Source organism: Takifugu rubripes, chromosome 4, assembly GCF_901000725.2.
Source record: "Takifugu rubripes chromosome 4, fTakRub1.2, whole genome shotgun sequence".
NCBI classification, from domain to species: Eukaryota; Metazoa; Chordata; class Actinopteri; order Tetraodontiformes; family Tetraodontidae; genus Takifugu; species Takifugu rubripes.
Window position 1 is genome coordinate 14,135,918 of NC_042288.1, and position 22,828 is coordinate 14,158,745.

General features: G+C 44.7%; 1 protein-coding gene across 2 annotated transcripts; it reads right to left on the reverse strand.

Moving 5' to 3' along the window:
• Positions 1 to 9,850: 9,850 nt before the first annotated feature.
• LOC115249601 (thrombospondin-2-like) lies at positions 9,851 to 22,650 on the reverse strand. Of its 2 annotated transcripts, XM_029835423.1 has the most exons (22): positions 22,551 to 22,650; positions 21,849 to 22,402; positions 21,419 to 21,503; positions 19,245 to 19,444; positions 17,762 to 17,902; positions 17,601 to 17,694; positions 17,343 to 17,513; positions 16,746 to 16,922; positions 16,235 to 16,408; positions 15,804 to 15,931; positions 15,567 to 15,719; positions 14,820 to 15,038; positions 14,641 to 14,748; positions 14,405 to 14,564; positions 14,190 to 14,308; positions 13,868 to 14,102; positions 12,610 to 12,837; positions 12,253 to 12,524; positions 12,071 to 12,168; positions 11,860 to 11,999; positions 11,708 to 11,738; positions 9,851 to 11,391 (listed from the first exon to the last, which is right to left on the reverse strand). In XM_029835423.1, exons 1-22 carry the CDS (start codon positions 22,615 to 22,617, stop codon positions 11,388 to 11,390), a joined length of 3,558 nt encoding a protein of 1,185 aa, XP_029691283.1. In that variant the 5' UTR covers positions 22,618 to 22,650; the 3' UTR covers positions 9,851 to 11,387. The 2 variants fall into 2 exon arrangements, with proteins under 2 accessions (XP_029691283.1, XP_029691284.1); XM_029835424.1 differs by lacking the exon at positions 11,708 to 11,738.
• Between the last annotated feature and the right edge of the window lie 178 nt (positions 22,651 to 22,828).

Here is a 22,828-nt window from a genome sequence, read left to right on the forward strand (position 1 = left end):
GCTTGATGCGTTCATGCAACAGGAAAAGCAAGATGATATCGAAACAGGATCGGAACCATTCCTCGGCACCACCCACACAGTCAATCAAATACCGAGTTTTCGTTTTTGGCAGCCACAAATTTGTTACATTATTAATGTTATTATAAATTTTGTACATTATCTAAAATATAACTGCGCTTAAATTGCAGTTTCGGCTGTAAATGCACCTTTTCCAATCTGTTGGGAACACAACACCGCCATCCGGTGGTCATAATGTCAATTTAATAACGAAAGTAATCGATGTCTCCTAAAATTTTTTCATCCTTAAATTATAGCTCATGGAAAGGACTACAAGAACCAGTTATATTTATTTATATGACAAACAATGTCCTATTCTAATTCCCGCTGAGCGAGTTATAAAGTAAATATTTGCTATGCATATCGGAGACCTATTGGGTACAATTTTATTTGTTAATAAATCTACAAAAGACCTAATTAGGACGGCGTGATGCAAATGGTAATGAAGGTAAACTCATAATGTAGTACATGTAGAGCCTCAATGCAAATAAAGTTCAAACACATTAGTTTTAGTTAAACTGAACAGAAAAGCTGTTCCTCTTGTCAACTCTAGAGGGGAGCAAAGACTCAGGGATCACTGCACCGTGAGTTGAGACGCTGCACATAATTAATAGGTATGATGCGGATATTTACTTCTGTATAAACATATATGATACCAACCTAATTGTGACTATTGCATTTAACAAAATTGATCTTCTAGAAGACTGAAAATGATGGACTGACCCCTCAGAGCCCCAACCTCAACCCCACTCGACTGATCTATGGTGAATTTAAAGGAGTTGAATTAAATATTACATATCACCACTGTCCTCTGGATGTCGTTGCCGATGACGGTAACAGTTGCTTTAGGATCTTTCTTTAAAATAAATAAATAAATAAAACAACCCCAAAGCTTTCACAATATTTCTTTTGTCAGCTTCTGCTTTTTTTCTTGGTCTTGTGGGTAGACCAAGAAAAACAGCAGCCATCTTCTAACGTCCTCTGACAAATGTGTTATTGTCCCAGTTGTGGAACAGACCGATCTGTAAAAGATTATACGTCTTATACTCATCTTTTGATGTCAAAGCCAAATGTCAGTTTACAGCAAAAATAAATGAATTGGCGTCACTATTCCAGGACATTCTGAGAGGAGTGTACCCCCCCCCAACACCACAGACCGTTTAACGAAGGTCACTGGCATCTCGTGACCATTCCACCTTGAAGGACTGTTGAGAAGTGTTTCCAAGCTATCAGGCTTTTTTACAGGTCCCATAATACTTCAGCCCTTCTGGCCCTTTTATGGCTGCATAACCTTGAAGAGAGGACATGCCTGTCTGCGGAGGGCCAAACATACAGTAAAGTAGCTCAGAAAGCCCTTGTGAAGAGTGTGACAGTGTGAAGAGACTCCAGGGAATAAAGCTCATGGAGTGTCTGCGGGCCTCAGAACTGAGGAGACCCAGCAGCTCGGACAGCGTTAGGATGTACAGGGTAGATATTTTAAACCCCACTGTTCCTTTCTACTGGGTTTGATGTTTACCATCTATCTCTACACTGAAATTCAGAAATCCATTTACATTTCTGTCACATTCTCTTATTCAGGGTTAAGAACATCCTAAATTGAACACAGAATAAACTACTGAGATGGTTAAGATGGTTTTATTGTCTTTAACCGTATAAAGCAGAACATGAAATAGCCTGCTCATTTCACCTCTGCGTTTGTAAGCGCCTTGAGACTTATAATTGAGGATTTGTCCATTTTATTTTGCTTAAAAGAACATTTTGTACTCGTTAACAGCTCCACGTCACATGAAATACATGTTTATGAGGAAACAAACTTTCATTTGCAGGGGGCATCTCCCTCTTTTCCAAGGAGAGGCTTCATTTCCTGAACAAGCGTTGATTTCTCCTCGCCCTCCTGCAGCTCCTCCGAAAGCTGAAAGAGCAAATGAAGGAAACCCGACTGCATCCTCTTTTGACGTGTGGGAAAACTCTCCACCTCGACGCCAAAACATCTGCTAGAATCAGTCCGGAAAGATCTGCCGTGCGAGTTTGGTCGTTAGGTTTTTCTTTTTTTTTCTTTTGCAGGAGTTAACTAGTTACCCCATCTGCGTCCGGACACTTCTCAGTGGAGAGTAATCAGGCTACGGCCAGCCAAAGCCAACAGAACCGAGCCAGGAAGAACTCCAGTTCTGGCTCAGCAACACAGGAGTGATTTGGACGAACAGGCCGTATGAAGAATGCATGGGGATTAAGTAAAATTACGGCAGGAGTATGATTTATGAGCCATCCTGCGTCAAGACTTTACCCTTGTTACCCAAACCAAGTCAAGAGTGGACCTTTGCTGGTACCTCCTTCAGGTAATAGATCAGAGGATGTTCCCAAACCTTCAGTCTGCTGTTCAGGGTCACGCCTCAAGATTGCTGATATTTCACTGTAAAAAGGTCAGTCGACGTTGAAAGTCAAGGAGAAAAGCCACGCAGCTGCACATTGAGTCCACTGCAAACGATTTAACCAGACGCACGAGTCAGCTGTTCCTGGAAAACTGCGTCGAAAAGCCTCCGAATAAATTACGAGGTTGGACTCGGGGAAAAAAAAAAAAGCTGCACTGGCTCAACCTTAGCGAAGGGTTTATTAAATAAGGTGCAAAAATGATGCTTCAGGAGTGTAATTTGTGGGGGGGACTGATGAAGAAATGTGATGCTTTTTCTGGCACGCAGGGCTCCACTCTTTCATCTCATCCATCAGAGGTCACAGCGGGGGGCCACGCTGACACGCTGAGAGAGTCACATCCAGCGTGGTTCACTGGAGGCACCTCTGGACAGATGTCAGGGTTTCAGCCCCCGGCTCCAGGCAACAGTCGCCGCAGTAAAATTGTCACTCTTTGTTGGCCCCGTGTCGTAAATGAGACAGTACGAGCAACGTGAACGGGCGGCGAAGGCTCCTTTGTTTTGAGCGCTGGGACGCCAACACAGCCGGGGCCATTGTACCGCTGATCCTTCAGAACGGATCGTTCTCAGTGGCACAGCTGGAGGATTCCTTCCAGAAACTCTCATTATTCGGAACGTCTCTGCTTCTGTGCCACATCTGTTTTTGCGCCTGATGATTCAGAAGATTTTTTTTTTTCTTTTTTTCTTTTGTTTTATACAACTTGAACAGTGAGTCCAAATGTAAAGAATAAAAATAGACAGCTTTAAAATAGCTGAGTAGCTTCCCTTATATGACCAGCTTGAGATAAAATGGCACAGATGTTTTATCCTGACACGACTAAATGTGTTTGTTCAAAGCCACACTGCACCCCCGTGTGACCAAAACAAGGCTTTAAAAATAACTGGATGTGTTTCTAAGCAGTACAGATGAAGTTGACCCCGCGTTTAAATGTGATCCTGGCGTCTGCATGAACACTTTCCAGCAGATGTGGCGAATGAGCCTCAGCGGCTGAGTCAGCATTTCTGGAGAAATCTGCGCCACTTTTACTGGTTTACCAGCTGGCTCGCGAAGACGATCGAAACAGTTTTCAGAAACGCTGAAAAAAAGGACTTGGACACACTCCTGCTGTTGCAACTGTCACCCACAGACAGGCAGAGCTGCTTACCTAGAAACCCCCCCAGAGCCATTAAACACAGGTCCACATCGTCTTCACGCCACTGTGGTCATGCCGGAGAAAGTTACTTTCTCTCACCTTTGAATTAAGTTAGTTGACACGGTTGGATTGAGAACACAGAAAAATGAACAAAGTCTTATTCGGCCCGATTCAAAAAGGTTTATATGTCCCTGGAGGGAACTTGAGAAGGCAAATCGGCCAGCAATAAAATTTAATTTGAAGCACACAAACACACATCTTTGTGGGGACTTTTATAGATATAAAACATCACCCAGCTCCCTACCTGAACCCTAACCCGATTCTAACCTCAACCTTGAAACCATGTATTAACCCTTAAACCATTGTTTGTTGTTGTGGGGACCAGCCAAAATGGCCCATAACCAACCATTACCAGGAACATTTTTTTTACTGACGTGACAGCGCTAATTGGTGCCGATGTAGATCATTTTACAATGTTGGAGTAATTCAGCAGCTGCGGGTTCCCAAGATGGACACCATAGTTTAAGACATAAAATGACTGCAAGCACTCGGAGCAGTGTCACATCTCCACCTGATCCACATTTAAAATGTATATACCCGGTAATCAAACCCTGAAGAAAATGTAAGACATGAGTGAAGACTGGAAATTTCTGAGACATTTTCCAGCAGGTCTGTAATGGGGAAGTGACCGACGTCCACCCCCCCCATCTCAATTGTGATTGGCCGCTATCTTCATAAAGCTTGCCATGTGTATTTTCACGAGTTGATGTTCCATTACAACAGAGAGCAATATGGCTGAAAATCCCATCAGAGACGTAAAAGGATACGCCGTGATCGCTTGTTTCCACTGGTGAAGAAAGGGAGGGGAGCTTGTTGTATTGTAGTCCCGCTCATAAAGAGCAGGGAGAGCCTTCGGCCCTCTCCTCACGTGTTGATGCATGAGGCTGAAAGGGTTCCTGCGGCGCCGACGCCCTCGGCAAACGCTCGGCACGCTCGGTGGGAACACGCACGTGACCGCAACACATTCAGTGCGCCAAAGCTTTTCACTGACGTTTCAAATGATGTATTGGTGTTTAGGTAGCGGTTAGCACCATCGCCTCACAGCAAGAAGGTTCCTGTTTGACTCCCCTGTGGGCCAGGACTGGTCACTCTCACGTGACCTTATTCAGTTCTGAATGGTTGCTCGGCAACGTGTCCAGGGTCTACCCTAACGCGTCCAGGGTCTACCCTAACGTTGATGGTTGTTACCCATCATACCAAGTGCAACACTAGCAACATGGCAGCTTTGACACTGAAAAGTGATACACATCTTATCTTTGCTGTCAGGGCTTTCAGTAGCTCCCTTTTCCATGGGAAATCAGTGTGTTTGGGATCTCTGGTTGTGCACGTGTGTACGCTGGCTAGCTCTTAACGGACACTTAATGGAGTCATGCACATGAAAGGTTTTTCCTGCTTTGGCACATCCGATCCTGCACTGCTCAACTCTTTGGTTCACACTCATCTATTATCTTTGAGGGCTGTTGAAAAAGGTTGCGGTCTGAATCAGATTTAGGTCAATCTGCTGGACTTCGGTTTGGAAATATCCCCTCATATATCAAGCATCGATCTTTGGCACATGAATAGGCGAAAGGCTGACAATAAATCAGCCATTTTCATTTAGAACGTAAAGCACGGTGGGATTTTTGCTAGTTGCTTTTTTTTTTCTAACCAATAAGACCATTTTGTTGGACTGCAGGATGGGGGCCAGGAAGTGATGTGCCCATAGGAAAAAGCCAAATTATGCCAGTTTTATGTCTGTTGTCTATGGTTGTACTACGTGATCAAACTGAAGAAAGAAAAACTATGTGTCTCAAAAATAGACATTTAAAAAAACTTGTGGTGGACGTGAATTACAACAGTCTGAAATCAGGAGGAGCGAAGTCGACAAGGCCCATTTATGAAATGATCACTTCATGCAATGTTAGGCTACAGTAAAGGAAACTACTTACATAGTTGGTTAAAACTGTCAAAGACTCAGACGGTGTGACATGATATTACAAGAAACATAGATAACTCTGGAGTTTGGGCTACAGCTTGTGTTTCAAAGCTAAGTGGTGTCTGTGTCTTTGTTTTTAGCATTGCTAGCTACGTTATCATGTCATCATGGCTCAGGGTTTTCAAATTAAGGTCTTTGTTCCAACAAGAGGTAGAAGAAAAATCACTTTTCTTGGGTATTTAAATTTTTTTTAAAAAGGTACGTGCAGGCTCACCGAACGCTTTGGAATGCTCGCTTTCTGTCATTTCAATTACCGTTACTCCACTTCCTGTCCAAATCTGAGTTTTGCACATCATCAGAATCACTTGACTTCAAACCACCTGTTCATTTGTAAGTCTAACAGTCCCCACCATAACCTTAACCTTAGTCCAGCCCTTTGATTTTACCCTGAAATACAAATTTAGGGGCCTATAAAAATGGGTGGAAGCTTGAAACAACAGAAAATGCTCCACATGTATTTAAAAAAAATAATAAAAAATTGCACAATACCAAACTTTGCCAAAATCCACTCTTTCATTTTTGACTTTCGTCCTGGTTTGAAACAGAGTTGAGTCATTTCAGCATTACTTCACCACCAAGCTGCGTCCCATCCAGCTCCACCTCAATTCCTGAGCTTTGTTGATAACAAACATACAAAATATTTTGACTGCAGCCTCCAGATTCAGATATGGATCAACACCAAAAGTCACTCAACTTATTGTTTGGTCATACACAAGTCAGGCCAAAGCTTTTTGGGTTACGAGGAGAAAAATCACACAGACACAATCACACATGGACCTTCATCTCCAACAACAGCTTGTGATGAAAGTAGTTCCCAGTATTGGATGACAGGATTAAAAGGAAAAATGCATTTTTAAAAGCAAAGGGATTTAATGGATATAATGACTCTCTCTTAATTCCAAAAGAAATAAGGGCTGCGTGTGAGTTTATTTTTAAAGACAGATAAATCAGACAGAAGGAGGCTCCTGAGCTCCTGCAGCTTTGTGCTGGGGTTAGGGCTACGGGAGCTGGGCCTCCCCCCGAGAGAGTTTCAAGCCCCCCTGAAAGGCTGCTCTGATGGGCCTGGACCTCAGCCTTCTCAGCAGGTAGAGGACATTGAGTCCTGTAGAGCCGTCACTGAAAACCAAGACTTGTATGTCCACACTCCCCTTTTCTGTTCAGTAGCAATAGCCGACATTATTACCATATACTGTATAACAGTATTAATATCATTATACGTCTATTTCAATAACAACTCATCATTGCACCTTTAAATGGGAGAGGCTGTGTCTCAGTACTGTTGCTAATACTATTAATGTATATATTGCTCTTAATTGAGTCTCGTCTTGTCATCACAAGGACCTATGTGGGTTCATTACCTTGCTCAAGGGCAGTTCTTTGAGGGTGTTGTGGCACCCTCCCCGACTACCAGAACACATCCCATGTTTTGTCTGCATTGGGGCTTGAACCGAGAACCCTCTGCCTCTCAACCCAGTCCCCAACAGACCTAGCTGCAGCCAGACTACAGTGACTATAGTGTAAAAATACTGTACGTTAGCACTTGTGCAGCTGCGTGACGATATCAGTCGCTAGACATCTCAGACCTTTTGCTTCTGGACTCCAGCTGCCTGCACCCCTATTCTCTGGGACGAAATGACTGCTCCCGGAATTGGCTGACAGAAGGATATTTTCCGAATGACTCGGTTTGCTCGTGCCCTGAAATGAATGACTCGCTTTATTTCAAATGACAGACCGAGTGCTTTCACAGCACACTTGCTCCTGGCAGCGCCGCCGTCGCTTTGTTCAGTGGCAACAGAGCTACGGTCATTAAAAGAGGCGGTGGGAACCGTCTGATGGTGCCGGTTTCACTTGGATCATGGGAAGCGGAGAGGAAATGTTTCCGGCGAGTCAAAGCTATGGTCGGTCTTCAATCAGAGGTCGGGCGGCTGAGGTTTCAACGCAGTTTCAGTGTTTGATTTTCTCCAGACAGCACAATCTCTGGTGAGGTACTGGTGCTTCGTTAGAAAGCTCATCATGCACAAGCAGCATTGATCTTCTTACTCAACTCTTGGAACGTGAACTGATGTCTGAATTCAAATCATTATTGCTGAACAGTCCAATGTCCTCTTGTTGAGGAATTGAGCTACTGTCTCGTTTCTTGAACTGCAGAGACACTTTAGATGTCTAGACCAGATAAGCCTTTAGCTTTTGGCGGCCTATCAGCAGTCATTTTAGTCAGTAAGCTTCATATTTAACAACATCACTCATTTGATTTTGACACGTTTTTGTGAGACCAAGTGACCCGAACCCTCAGCAAGTTTGTTCCGTTTAAACTGAGCTTCATTTGCATGCAGCGAGACCACTGCATATCATCCATCCATCATCCATCCATCCATCCATCCATCCATCCATCCATCCATCCATACATCCATCCATCCATACATCCATCCATCCATCCATACATCCATCCATCCATACATCCATCCATCCATCAACTTTTCCTGTGAAACTGTGTTTCCCTTCTTTAGGCTTTTAACGAGCTCGCCTTACCTCGGCTAAAAACATCAGTTTACTGTGTCACACGTTGACATCCTCTGGCAGAGCTGTTCTGGGTTTGTGGGCATGAACCACCAAGGCCAGACACATAACCAAGTGTGTGCCACGTGTTCTATTCGGAACAGACTTAACCCAAATATCTCTGGCAGAGCGCTGAGAGCTTTTGACTTCCCTATTTTCCTTAATAGCACATTTTTTTCCTGGCCTCTCCATCATTTACTTAACCCCTTTACTCCCCTGGTTTCCACACTGTGAGACAGATGTGTGGTGCAGAACCAAAGACAAACCTTCAGCTCGGTTCTTTAACCTGGAGTGTGTGTTGTCACAAATCCCTCATCTGAGCGAATGCAACATTTCTAAATTCATTTGACTTTAAGGGAGTTTAAGGACTTGGCTTTTCTGTGCAATCATAACTGCCGTGGTTATTTGTCAAGCTTTAATATCACAAAACAGAATCTTTTTATTTTCATGGTTTTCGGACTGTGTGTGCTCAGAATGAATGAACAAATTAGAATGATGGTTGTTGTACAACAAAACAAGCAAAATCCCTGAAAATAGCATGTTAATCGACTAGCTATTTACATTCTATTCATTTAGCAGATACTTTTGTCTAAAGTGACTTACAGTGAGAGACACAATCAGGCCACCCTGCAATTCAGACCTATGTGCATAAAATAATAGCTTCCAGTCCTAAAACTTCCAACTAACAGTGCAGAACTATGGAGAGGGAGTGAAGAGGGATTAAAAACAGGACACAAGCAGAGAGGAGGTAAGTAGAGATAGGAAGAGCTAGATAAGTGCAGTCAGGTGAGCAGATGGTCCCAGAACAGTTGTGTCTTCGAGAGCTTTTTGAAGGAAGAGAAGGTTGCTCCTGCTCTGACAGAGCTCGGGAGGTTGTCGGGGTATGAGGTTAGTCTGGATTGCCATGGAGCTCTGCCAGATGGCGCTCATGTGCGGAGTGTAGCGCACGTGGGATGGCATGGGCTCAGACAAAATTGTGCAGGTAAAAGAGAGCAGATCCAGCTAGAGCTCAGCAGATCAGCATCAGTGACTTAAACTTAATGCAGGTAACTAACTAGAAGCCAACAGAGCTCGATCGGCAGTGGCGTTGGCTGAAGACCAGACGCGCCACCTCACCACACACATTAGTGCAAGGACATTGTAGTAGTCGATGTGGGAGGTCATCCTGGCTTGTAGCAGCAGTTGTGTAGCATGCAGGGTTAGGAAGGGCCTGGAAAACCAGGAGCTCACTTTTAGCAAGGTTGATTTGGAGGTGGTGGTCCTGCATCCATGCAGATATGCCCGAGAGACAGTTCAAGATCTTGTCTGAGACTGAGGTTCATTTGAGGGAAATGGCAGGTACAGCTCGGTGTGATCTGCATAGCAGTAGTGTGAAAAACAACGCAAGCAGATTCTTGTTGGCAGCAAGGTTGTGTATATGGCAAAGCGCAGTGGCCCCAGCATCGGGCCTTGGGGAACACCAGTGGAAAGCTGGTGATGGGCCGAAAGCTGACCTTTAACGAATGCCCAGATAGGTAACTGCCAGTGACGCCAACTCCAAAGGTAATATTGCACAACAGAAGAACCACTGAAGCAAAATTAGCTGTGCTGCATGTATTTTAGTTACTAGTGTTTAATTACCCATTTATTATACACAACACGCACAATGGTGTACAAGACATTTATTTATGAAAAAGAACAATCTTACACTGTTTGTAGAAAATGCATGTCTAACAACACACGTTTATAAAAAAAAAATACTTTGCGCATTGCAACCTTTAGACAAACGAACAAGATGGAAACCAAACAACACAAATACTATACAAATGACATGAAGGTTGCACACAAACACATCCTCATTCACAGAAAATAATCACACAGCTGTCGTTTTTTTTTTTTTTTTTCAGATCCAGACTGCTTTTCAACCAACACAAGTCCACCGAAATCCGTCCACGAGGGTTGAGACTGATGGACGTCATTTGTGTGCATCATCTGGCGTCGTTCTACCTTTGCGCTGTCAAACCCGCTAACCTCTTCCACTTGGTGACGGAAACCCTCACATGGTGCCTGTTACTCATCCGAACCGCCGAGAAACTCTACCTGCTGGTGGATTATTTTTTACTGCGTTTCAACCGATTCCATCACTTTGATCAGTTGTGTTTACAGACAAAGAGTGTTTCAATATGATGCACGGGCTAATTATGGTGGAGGAGCATTTAAAAGCTCCCACAGATGATTCGGGGTAGCTGAAAACTGAGGTGATACATCACACACCGGACAAAGAGGCCCTGTCTGCACAGCTAGGACGATAAACACACTGGAGCTTTAACAGACATGCAGAATTAGGCAACTTTCTTTGGCAACTGCTACCATACGTAAACACACGCCGCCTTTCTTTTCGCAATTACTGAAAGCAGCTGACGTTTGACTTCAGGCAACAGCAATTTTGTGTTATCTTGAGATTTGTGTCCTTCAGTTCCACATTTTGTCAGTGTAAACAAATAAATAATATTTACAAAGTCTAGTAAAAATGCAAACGAAACAAGCCGAGCATAAATAATTTACAAAAGGAAATATAATACAAACTTAGTATAAACATCTTTGGCATTTACTAAAATGGCGTGTTGTTTGCTCAAATTCTTCACTGGAAGTGTTTAAAATGAAAAGACTTTGTAAATGTCTTCAAAGAGTTCAACGTCTCCGCTTGGAAGTTGCGCTTTGCAAAACTGAAATGCATACATGGAATTTCTTTCCTTATTTGCCTCTTTTCCCTCATTTCTAAATTCTTTCAAATGAGCATTGCAAAACAAATGGACCAAGTTTGGATGAATTTTTGGATGAAAGAGCCCAAAAGGTCAGCGGGGCTGCATTTATTAGGGAAATGAGGCAAATAACAGAAGAATAATAAAATGCTGAAAGTGAAAAAAACATATACAGTATGTGAGTGCTGTACAATGGACCCTTTAAGTTGCAGAAACTGGTTACTACGTGAGTCAAAAGTAGATAATTTGCTGATCCTCTTTTTCCAGCTTGGGAATCGTATCAACAGGAAAGCTGAAAATGACCATGATTTCCTCTCCAGTGGATGTTTGAGGCAAAACACAGTAGAGAAGTATGGAAAGTATGGAAAGTCTTTGGATTTGGTGTTCTTATCTGTTATCGTCTGGCCTTTATTTTTTTCATAAGCCGGCCTTTGTTCAGTTATCTGTGGAAAGACAGAGAAAACATCCCTGTACTGCAACATTTACAACACTTAGTGTGACATTTTGTGACACTCACAAAGCCAAAATGGTGGGAAGCAGCAGAAACATGTGCAAATGGAGCTTTGTGCAAATGAAATGCAGGCCTGTTTTCCAATGTTTAGCACTTAACACGATGTCTTAAGTTCTGGCCATGATGACACACGGGGACTTTCACGATGCAACACAGACATTTGAGATGAGTGAGCAGACAGACAGGAACATAGCGTGACTCTTTCTTGCTTCCGCCCATAAACAACACATAACCCCATCTTTAATTACCTTATGAACACTGGTGGCAACTCCGCTTTGTCTGAGGTTTGAAAAAGATTTCGAGGTTTTAAAAAATAAATAAATAAAATAGCACCGCTTTTCAAGTCTTTGTTTTTTCTTTGCTCCCGTCCAGAAAATGAAGAGAAAACATTTGCACTAACCTCGGCACTCATATTTGAGGTCGGAGAAGAACACCAGCTCTTGAGAGAACACAAACAGGCCTAATCTTCCTCCAGCAAACGTTTTGTCGTAAATAGGTCCCGAGTCGGCCATGATCTGTTTACCTTCATAGACCACAACCCTGCACAAGACAATAAAAGATCAAAAACCTGTCCGTTCAATCATACGTAGCAGTTAAAAACCTTTGTTCACCTTATAAACCCTGTCTTGGGTCTGTGGATGAGATGCCACCTGTAAGCTGTATAATCCTTCCATCCGATGTTTTTGGGGTCATGCCACAGAGTGCGCACCTACATAAAACCGTTAATGACCATTAATGTTTTTACAGCTTTACAAAAAAAAGACAGGTAACTAGCACTGAGCATGCCGCCCACCTGCCCGGGGGTGTTGCCTGTGTGCCATAAAGCATTCCTGAGGTGTTCCCCAGTCCCAGTGCTTGAGTTGACGACTTTGAGCGAGACGCCGGAAATGCCGAAGGCCTTTGAGGGCTTGTCCTCCCAGTACGTCTGTGTAATCTGCTTCCACATCACTACGTAAAACCGACTGCTTGACTGGTAGCCGAATACAAAGCCCGCATAGTCGTCGTCCCGGTCCGTGTTGACGTACATCGTCCCACTGAAGTCTACGGCGTTGAACTCATCGAACCCTGTGAAAGAAACATGACCATGAAACCAGTGGCTCCTCAGGGTTCAATGAGATCTACTAAAAGAGGCTAAAAGGGGGAAACTCGCCTACTGCGATGCCCGGATCAGAGTTGGCAGTCTGGACCAGCTCTTTGCCCTGGTGTCTCACCACCCAGTTGGGATCAATTTGAGTGGTTCCCTTAGGATCTAAGTGAACCATCTGGAACTTCCTGAAGTCTGTAACACTGATGGCATTGTTCTCTGGGCACACGTCAAGGATATCTGGAATACTGTCATTGTCAAAGTCATCTTTGCAGGCGTCTCCTCTTCCATCACCTGTTAAACAAAAGTGAGATTAACAGGTTAAACCTTAAAGCCTTAATGCTTAAAGCCTCCTGCTATAAACCATATTTTCCAAAGGTTGGAGAGCTCCTCCTAGTTCACCGAGGAGGAGAGTGGAAAAAAGTCCAACTTTGCCAAGTTGACAGAGGAAAAACATAATTTTTAACTGATATTCAGACCTGTCCGAGACGCTAAGCCTTTCTCTAGTTTTACTGGCCAGGGGATCAAAATGTACCAGCATCTAATCCAAAATGCCGAAGTGCTGCCACAAACCTTAATATTTCTGAGGGACCTCAAATAATTCCATCAAATCCCGGTTGACAAGCGCTGAAAAATGTGTTTCTGGTGCACCGGTCTTTCTCTGTGGTCTGTTTTCAGTTAGAGTCAGCTGTACAAACTCCAGGTAACCCTGCTCTAGTTCAGCATGGTGGATTCATTAAGACTAAAGCCTAACGGAAATAAAAATACTGACCAGTGAAGTCATGCAGAATGACATCACCTGTGCCAGTTGGAGTCGATTCTTTCCACAGCTACCACATTTCACACCTTACGGTGGAGCTGGATGCAAAGTGTGGAAATAATCATTAAAACAACAATGTAACGCAACATTTATAGCTTTATAGCACTTTATAAGTGTTGGCTAGAAAGTTCAACCATCTCAACAGTTTCTCAGCTCAGGTCTCTTTAATAATTCTGGTGTTTTAAAGGTGACCTGCCATTAATCTAAACCAGAAATTCTCCATCTGAAATAATTTACAGTCAACAGATTTCCAGCTGTTGTCCCTGATTTTAACAACTATCTGACATTATTAGGAAAAAAAATATTGTATGATACTTATATACCGCATTAATAAAAAGCAATAGTCGTTAAGGGTTTATGGTTGTGGTGATGTAATGCTATTCAGTGTCATTGTCATCATGGATATGAGCAAACTCCATTTTCTGCTACAGTTAAAAATGTTTAAAAATGCTCATTAGCAGTTGTGCCTCTGTGTAGCCATGCGGTCCAACACCATGTCCTCACCGTCAGAGTCCAGCTGGTCTGCGTTGGGCGTCAGTCTGCAGTTGTCCCTGTCATCAGGTATTCCGTCATTGTCGTCGTCATAGTCACAGGCATCCCCTTTGCCATCCTGGTCGTGGTCAGCCTGGTTTGAGTTGGCCACATAGGGGCAGTTGTCCTGGTTGTTCTGATGGCCGTCTTCATCGATGTCCTGGTTGTTATCGCACTGGTCTCCGACCAGGTCATTATCTACGTCCGTCTGATGAGTAGACAGATGTGAGAGCAGGTTATCGGCACGTTCTCTGCTGCAGCTGATCAGCAACAGGTGATTTTGTGAGCTCCCAACCTGGTCAGGGTTGTGCAGCAAGGGGCAGTTGTCACACTGGTCCCCAACACCGTCCATGTCAGTGTCTTTCTGGTCGGTGTTGTAAACATATGGGCAGTTGTCGTTCTCATTCAGGATCCCTGAGCGGAAAAAAATCAGACAAATTATGAGATTTTTTAAGGTTTAAAGCTTAAAAGTAAGAGCCAGTGAAACCTGGTTGTAACACGGTGGTTTACCATCTCCATCGATGTCCACCGCACAGGCATCCCCCTCGCCGTTGTGGTCGGTGTCTATTTGGGCAGGGTTATGCTCGTAGGGGCAGTTGTCGCAGCGGTCGCCCACCTCATCCTTGTCGAAATCGAACTGCCGGGGGTTGTAAAGGAGGCCGCAGTTGTCCTGTTGTGGAACGATTCTGCTGGTCAGGAAGCCGATCGAGCGGAATGACGAGACGACACAAATGCACGTGCCCTACCGTCTCGTCAGGAATTCCGTCGTTGTCGTCGTCCTTGTCACAAGCGTCTCCCTGACCATCTTTGTCAAAGTCTTCCTGTCCAGAGTTGGGAAGGCTGGGACAGTTATCCTGAAATAAGAACAGAATGTTTATGGCTCCTTCTGGAATCCTGCAAGGTGTCAGACTTTTGCTTCTTTTACCTTCTTGCAGTGGTAGGTTGCATTAGTGCCGCACACGAGGTTTTGATTGGGCCAGCCGTCCAGATCCGAGTCCTCTCCACAGATGAAGCCGTCCCCAGCGTAACCAGTGCGACACTCGCACTTGTACATGGGGTCGCTGAAGTGGCTGATGTAAATGCACTCTGCATGTTTGTGGCAGTTATGGGTTTTGTCCTTGCAAGGATTCTCGGGTTCGCACACCTGAACGAAGAGGAAACTGTTGGACTTTCTATTCTGTCCTTTTCTTAACTTTTCTATTTGTCCACTCTGGGTGGCTCCGGTCCAACTTGGCTGAAAACATGCAGCACATGAAATCCTACTTAATGCAGCATACACCACAGTACCACCAACTGTTGTTGTGTTGCGGTGGCCCAGGAAACCCACAGCTGCCAGTCATTACCAGAGGACGCCATTCCATGAGCTCATGGAGCAGAGAGTGACAGCAGAGAACGGGCCATTGATCAAAACTGTGTAACCGGATCTCCTTAATTTCAATGAGACAAATCCTTTCTCCCCAAATCGATTAGGAAAACTAGGCCACTGTCTTAAATGTAGTTTCTCCTGAGGCAACAGAAAATTGGGATGGCCATATGGAGTTTACTTACCGCTTTACTTTGATGCGACATGAAAACAAGACAATTGTAACTGTCTTCACTCAGAATATATCTTTTTCTTCAACACCGCGGTGTCAAATGCATCCGGTCAGTCCCTTTTCTGTGTTTGGTTCACCTGTTTGTTTTTCTTGGCGGCCTCCACACCCATGCCGAAAGGCTGGTTGCCCTTGTAGCGCTTGGGACACGGTAGACAGTGGAAACCTGGATCGGTGTTGACGCAGCGCTGCCTTCCACTGACTTTGTAGCAAACATCAGACACCATGTCACACTAGAAATGAGTGAAAGGTAAACGCTGATAACGTGTAAAAGAAATTCACATCAGTGTAATAAGGATACACAGCAAAATTTGCACCTCATTCATGTCATGACAATTGGTACCATTTCCACGGAAACCTGCTGGGCATGGACCACAGTCCCAGGATCCATCTGGAGAGCTGTTGCACTCCACTCCGGCAAAGCATGGGTTGGACAGACAGCCATCTGCAAGAGGTTCGGGTGACAATAATTTCACTTATGACATATGTTTTAATACTAGCTTGTTTCCCCTGTGAGATCTATTGGCACTGTGTCCAAACTATCCCCAACATTTAGTTGTGTTGTTCAGCACAGTTAAAATCACCACATCTTAGACATTAGGACTCGCTGCATGGATGGATGGCACCAATATTTTAGCCAGAATTTACCAAGTTCATACCATGCAAATCGCCGGTTTGTGAGCAGATCAGATGTTGCATCAGAAATTGTTCCCGTGTTTCTATGGTTTGTTACACAATGTGAACTCACCGATGGGGCAGAGCTTTTTGTTACAGCTGTCACTGTCAGCGGCTTTCCCGATACACCTCCTGCCACCATACTGAGGCCGGGGGCTGTTGCACTCACGCGTCCTAGTTTTGACACCTCCTCCGCATGTTACTGAGCAGGTTGCCCATGGAGACCAAGGGCCCCAGCCACCATCAACTAATAAAACACACAAAAAGGAGACAAGCCTTTAATTTGAGTGAAAACAGAGGGGGTGAGCCCACAAGTATTAAAATCCTAAATTTGTGGATATTTTAACATTTTCAGTCAAAATCTGATAAGTGTCTGTGTGGAATGTGGAGCCTAATGTTCCGAAAAGGAAACATGCTGAGCTGATTTGGGTCAACGTTTCCCGAGTGATAGAAAAGAGGTCAGCCCCAAAACACATGGGGAATGTTACCTCGGGGGCAACCATGATGCATGAAGATGTTTGGATGCTTGCCAGGAACCCCGCGGTAAAAGGATGTGCCGCCTCTAAAGTTAATAAAATACTCACCGGGACACGGCTCGGCACTGCAGACCTGAGTCTCCCGTCCATTACCCTCGCAATCTTTGCCCCCCAGTTGAGGCACAGGAGCATTACAGTGTCTAATCCTGGTGATCTGCCCTTCCCCACAAGTCACTGAGCAGGAGGACCACGGCGACCACAGACTCCAGCCTCCGTCCTGGCGAACTGGAAGGAAAATAAAGTCCAACATGTTGGGGGAGGGCTTTTGTTACTTGTGCATATTTCTTGCATTGTCACCACCACATCATCATTTTTCTATTTGTAAATGGCAGACAAGGGCACTGACTGTCACTACACAGCTTTTAAAAGTAATTTGGCCACGCTCAGATGGATCTATTTTCAACTGCTTCCTAAGGCATGAAATTTGCTTTCTTTTGTTTGGCGAATGTCAACTCCTATTAAACTCAATCTTGGCTTTTTCCACTGTTTCCTCCCGTGTCGAACTCTTGTTTTAGATCATTGTCCAGCTGAGTCAGAGGCCTGCTTTGCTCCAGATAATATGACTGGTCTGGATGACTGGTGGTTACTGGAACACCTTTTAATTAAGATGAAAACTGGGACAGAGTAAAAGAAGAGACCCCTCACCACGGCTATCGCATTTGACCAGGCTGCACTTGCGAGTCTGGATCGAAGGACCAGTACAGGGGTTACTGGTTGCGTCACATGAGCGCCCCCTCTGCTGAGTTCCTGTACCGCAGGTGACGGTGCACTCTGTCCACTCGGACCAGGGGGACCAGCCGTCGTCACTGTCTACAGCTGGTAACAATGAAGAGTCCAAATCAGCTCTTTTTAAGTAACAAATGTTGGCGTCAAAGCAATGACAGAAGCAATCCGACTACTCACGGAGACACACGGGGCAACACTCGCCATCGACAAATGAGGGACTGGCGCAGGCCACCGGCGGACACGTTATTTGGTGACACACAATCTTAGACTCCTGTCATGAGGGAAACAGGGCTTTATCATCTACGTTTACACTGACTGCACGTTTGATGTGGCTCTACCTGGCAGGTACACTTGGTGCAGCTGTCCACAATCCAGTCCTCTTTATCTTCAAACAGGCGGCCGTCCTGCCAGCACATGTTTTTCTCCTTTGAGTTCTTCATCTTGCCAAGGGCTTCTTTCATGAGGGTGTTCTCCTCCGTCTGAAAAGAAAGCATCCACATTTTCAGTCCAAACGGGATTTTAGAATGCAAAAGAAACCAGCGGAATCCCGCAATACTGACGTTGATTAAACAGTGCCAACTTAAATAATGCTCAATAAGCTATTAGAACTAATTGGAAAAACATTTGTTGCAATGCTGATCACAAGTCATCTTAACCATCAGGATCTTCACGTCACCCTGCAATCCATTGTTAATGAACGTGTATCTTTTACCAGATGAGTTACATCCTTTCTCATGACCAAAGCTGATCAGAGAGCAGCGGTAACTGTGCACGCAGCAAATGTGTGCGATGTAAATGTCACGACAACAAAATTTGAGACTTCCACCTGCTACACCCTTACTGAAATGTTATCTAATGCAGGTGGATTTTCAGCCTTTTCTGACATCGCAACTGGCCACCGACTTAACTAAATTACAGCTCCATGACTAAATGATCTGCTCCAAATGAAAGACATGTTGATCTGGCTGGGCCTATAATAACAATCTCCTCAGAATTTCAGTCTTTGTTATGGTTGTCTAGCAGTCAAAAACTGTGTTTTCAGTTAAAGATCATCTGCATCAGCACAAATATTAGCAAATATATAGGTTTGTGTTGTGTTTTTTTTTAAACGCTGCAGACAAAAAGATAAAAATCTGCTTCAGATTTGTTCACGTTTCAAGCGTCACGTTTCACTTTATTGCACGTTTTTGGGAAAGCTCTTCTTAAACTCCAATACAGTTGGAAACCAGCAACCCTTGGCGGGATTCCCGAACACTTGGGAACTGTAAGTTGATGAAAAAGCCCAAAAGTCTTTGTCTAAATAGGCAGAAATATGTAGCACTCGAATCTAAGACACCACTTGGTCTGGAAGAGCCTCAGGGACCCTTTGGAGCACTTCTTTCCCAAGGTTCGTACCCAGACTCTCTTATTGCCGGGAGACTCTCAGAGGAAACACATGAACTGTTTAAACACAGCCAGACATTAGACGGGACCCCATTGCTGCCAGGGGAACACTTCCTATATCCACATGTAACATGTCATGAAATCTGTCTGACTCAAGCTGCCGCCAAGAGCACGAGTCCAGCAGCTTCAGTCATCACAGGAGAATCTATAAACAATCCTGTGGCGAAAGATTGCTTGCTTTTAAAAAGCAGCGTAGGTTACCTAGTAACCTAATTCCAACCTCTTACCTCCCGGCTACCGTGCTGAAAATGATATGCTTTATTTTCTTAAAATGTCAATTTTCTCTAAAATGCTGGTTTTCTGTGGGCAGCCGCAGCAGCGGCGGCGGTCGATCGGCAGTAAAACAAACACGAGGCAGAAAAACACACTTGCGCTCACCACTTTTTGCAATCCATCAATGAGGTTGCCGACGACGACGCGAAGGCCCTTGAGCTCCTGGAACATGGTGCTCAGTTCCTCGCAGGAGCGCTCGCACATGTCAGGTCCCACCTCATCTGTCTTCTGACCTATAACATTCGTGGTGATGGAAGGACTCACGTCCACGATCTCCGTGCTCTCGCTCACGATGTTCGCGTGGTCTGTAGAGGCAGAAAGAGGGCCAGGGTGAGCGCTCAAAGGGTGATGGCTAATCAGAGATGTGCTGGCTGAAACAAAAAAAGGGTCTGATTTCCAGTGATCCTGTGGGCACACAAAAGGCCACGAGGTCATCTCCTTGACCTTAGGAATAAAAGAGACCTTCAGTATGGATTTACAGGCCTGGAGTGACCACATAGAGGATGACTAAAGAGGATATTTATGGACATAGTGAAAGAGAGGCGACCCTTGAGGGGGACAGCCACAAGTAGAAGAAAGAAAGACAATGACCACTCTGATTCATTTACAAAAAAGAATAAAGAAAGAGGAGCAGATGAGTCTAGTGTCAGTCATTACTAACATAAATGGGCGGAGTTACATTAAACGTATATAATGGAGTTTAGTTGAGTGTAAGATTCTGGATCTTGTTATAAAGTGGGGCGACACTAAAAGAGCTTCACTTTTAACAGTCCTCAAATAGCTCAAACACAAATGTGCATTAATAACAACATCACAATATAAGGAACACTCAACACTATTGCTTATAGGCATATTATGTGTTCTGGTGTGACCTCAAATAAACTCTGGTTTCAAGTTGGATCATCCAGCATGACTGCAACATAAATTTTTGCAGTCAACACATAAAATAATGAGTATTACTTGAATCCCTGCAGAGTTCACATTGACTGGATGGAATTTTGAGGATCTGCCCTTTAAATTCCTTCTGAACATCAGGAAAATGTGAGGCCGGAGCGGCCGTCATTCATGCGCAGGTGGACGTAAAACCTGGGTCCTGCTGCGTAAATTGGTGAAGAATAATGGCGGTTTAGGGAGTTTACATCAAAATGTCCTTCAAATCGCACAGCGTCGTCCCAATCTCCACTATATTTAGTTTTTGTCCCCCTTTTCAATCTTGCCGGATCCATCTGAATCTCAGCGGGGCTTCGGGCCGAGTGTCAGCATGGACGCGCGCACGCTTGCCTGCGAAAGCATTCACGCATTCTTTTCTCCCTAAAAAATGTTCCTTGAAACGCTGCTTCTAACCAACTCTCGTTCTAGCTTGAGAGCGGGTGTAGGCTTGATTTTTTTTTTCCAGCATTCGACTGCTGCCAGTGCCGAACCCTGACTAGAACCAGCCAACATGGAGAAAATATCCAGGGCCTTGGTGAGATTTGCTAAACAAATAAACTCATTCAGCTGAAACTCAACCCTGCTTGTGGCAGCAGGAATGCCACAACCTTTCCGTCAAACACACACGCACAGCATATGGATTTGCTTTGTTGCACCAAACCAAAGGCAGGGCTCCCGGACCTGGTCCATGACCCCCCCCGTCCCACCATAGGCACGTGCCCCTGCATGAAAGCTGATCTAGATATTCTTTAGACAATCTCTCTTAGGTCAGGCATTCTCATGTGAGCTCGGCTGGAGATCGGGGGGTACGGTTTCTCATGTGAGCAAAGCTTCAGCTGAGAGCAGAAACTCTAATCAGCCAAATCATGATTTCACTGTGTGTGTATGTGATGGTGTGCGGAGAGAAGTGAGCTAACCGCTCGGCAGTATAGCGTTTCACTTTCTATTTTCTTTCCCAGGTCCGCTGCCAATAGAAATAAAACGTGAGCATCTGTATCTCCCTCCATTCAAAACGCACACCGTTGACCCCCGAACTGCCGCGTTGACGCGTCTGTTCCGTAAACATGAAGCTCTGCAAGCTCCCTGACCCCACTTAAATGCAACTTTAAAAAAAAAAAAACAATTCCACAGAGGGAGCAAATGGAAAACGCAAAATAGTTTGCCCTGGAAAAACGCTCCGGACATTTGAAGCACTCCTAACACAACCCAGGCACCGTGCATTAGCGGGTTGCATGTGAAGGGTTGCCTAATCACATCTGCAAGGTATCGAGCTTGAAACGTCCCGCAGCTTTAATTACTTTGACTCATCATAACGCAGGGTGGAAATTGCAACGGCTGCTGGTTCTAACCTTGTTTGGGGACCTCACAGTCTCTACTCAGCAGGACGTCTTCCACCGTGGTGTCAAAGAGGAGCCGCACATTCTGCAGGAGGCCCTGGAAGATAGGAAAAGAAGAGTCTTCCTTGTGCACTTTGGGACACGTTGCACGTTTTAAAGTCAGGCATAAGGAAAAAGATTAAGAAACAATTGTACTGGAGAGGCACACTTCAGCTGTACATGCGTCCGACTCACTTCCACACATAAGGGATAATTTGGGGCCTAAATTTAGATTCCTTTCCACACAAAGAGACCACGGCTAGTGAGCCGCTCTGGCAAGCTACAGTTTACAGGAAATATCCTTGGGGGAAGAAAAATGAACTCTCCCAGCGATGTTAGGAATACGATAAACCCTTTCGGGCTTCTCAGATCGACTATACCCACTGAACAGTGTCCGTCTCACCCTGAAGTGACTCTCCCGGCTGGAGCCCTTTGCGACGTACATGCGGCTTCCCTCCGCCTGCAGGTGCTCATAGAACGGCTCGTCCAGGATGAAGCTGTCTAGCAGGCTGCAGCCCACGTACAGGTTTGCGTTCTCCCCATGAACCTGGAGGGTGATGTTCTTCCACTGAGAGTCAGACAGATCCACGTCCTCAAACTGAACCATGTTCTGGGAGCCGTCCACCCAGTACACCAGGTCCAGGGAGTTGGCCCTTCCATTGGACACGATCTCGAACTGCCGCTGGCCGTCGGGGCCCTCGAAGCCAATCAAGGTGCCCCGAGAGGCACGGTCCTGCCGTATGCTGGCCACGAACACGAAGCCCTCGTTGTTCTGCATCTGTCGTAGGATTTGCCTCAGTATGGGGGCGCTGACCGGGGGCAGGTGGTCAAAGCGGATGAAGCGGTATGCAGGGGCATCGGAGTTTTGGCCCCGGAACTGTTTGGCCCCCAGCGTCCTGCGGGTGATGTGGCTGATTTCGAACAGGTCGAAAGACGACCCGTCTTCTTGCTCACCATCTACAGCCAAAATGAGATGCAGAATGAATTTTGAAAGGAAAAACAGTCAAATCTAATAATAAACTTTTAAATAATCTTATTTGAATGAGAATAATGCAGTCATCTTAATAATCAGGCTGTCGTTAAACTGTGCTCATTGTATACTCACCTTCTGGCAAAGCTTGGAGGAAATTAAATGATATGAGAAGCAAGACGAGGCTTCTCTGTAGTATCATGTCTGCTTAAGAAAAGAAAAGCATGCACTTGAATTCAATTTCATTATTTGTGTTTAGGCAGAAATAGAAGTAGTAGATGTAAAATAAAGAAATAATCTAAAATAAAGCATTAGCACAATGGCTGCAAGGGCTGTGATTTAATTAATAATGATTAACGTTTGCAAACGATCTTTCTATGTTAAAAAAACAAACAAACAAACAAACGTTGAAC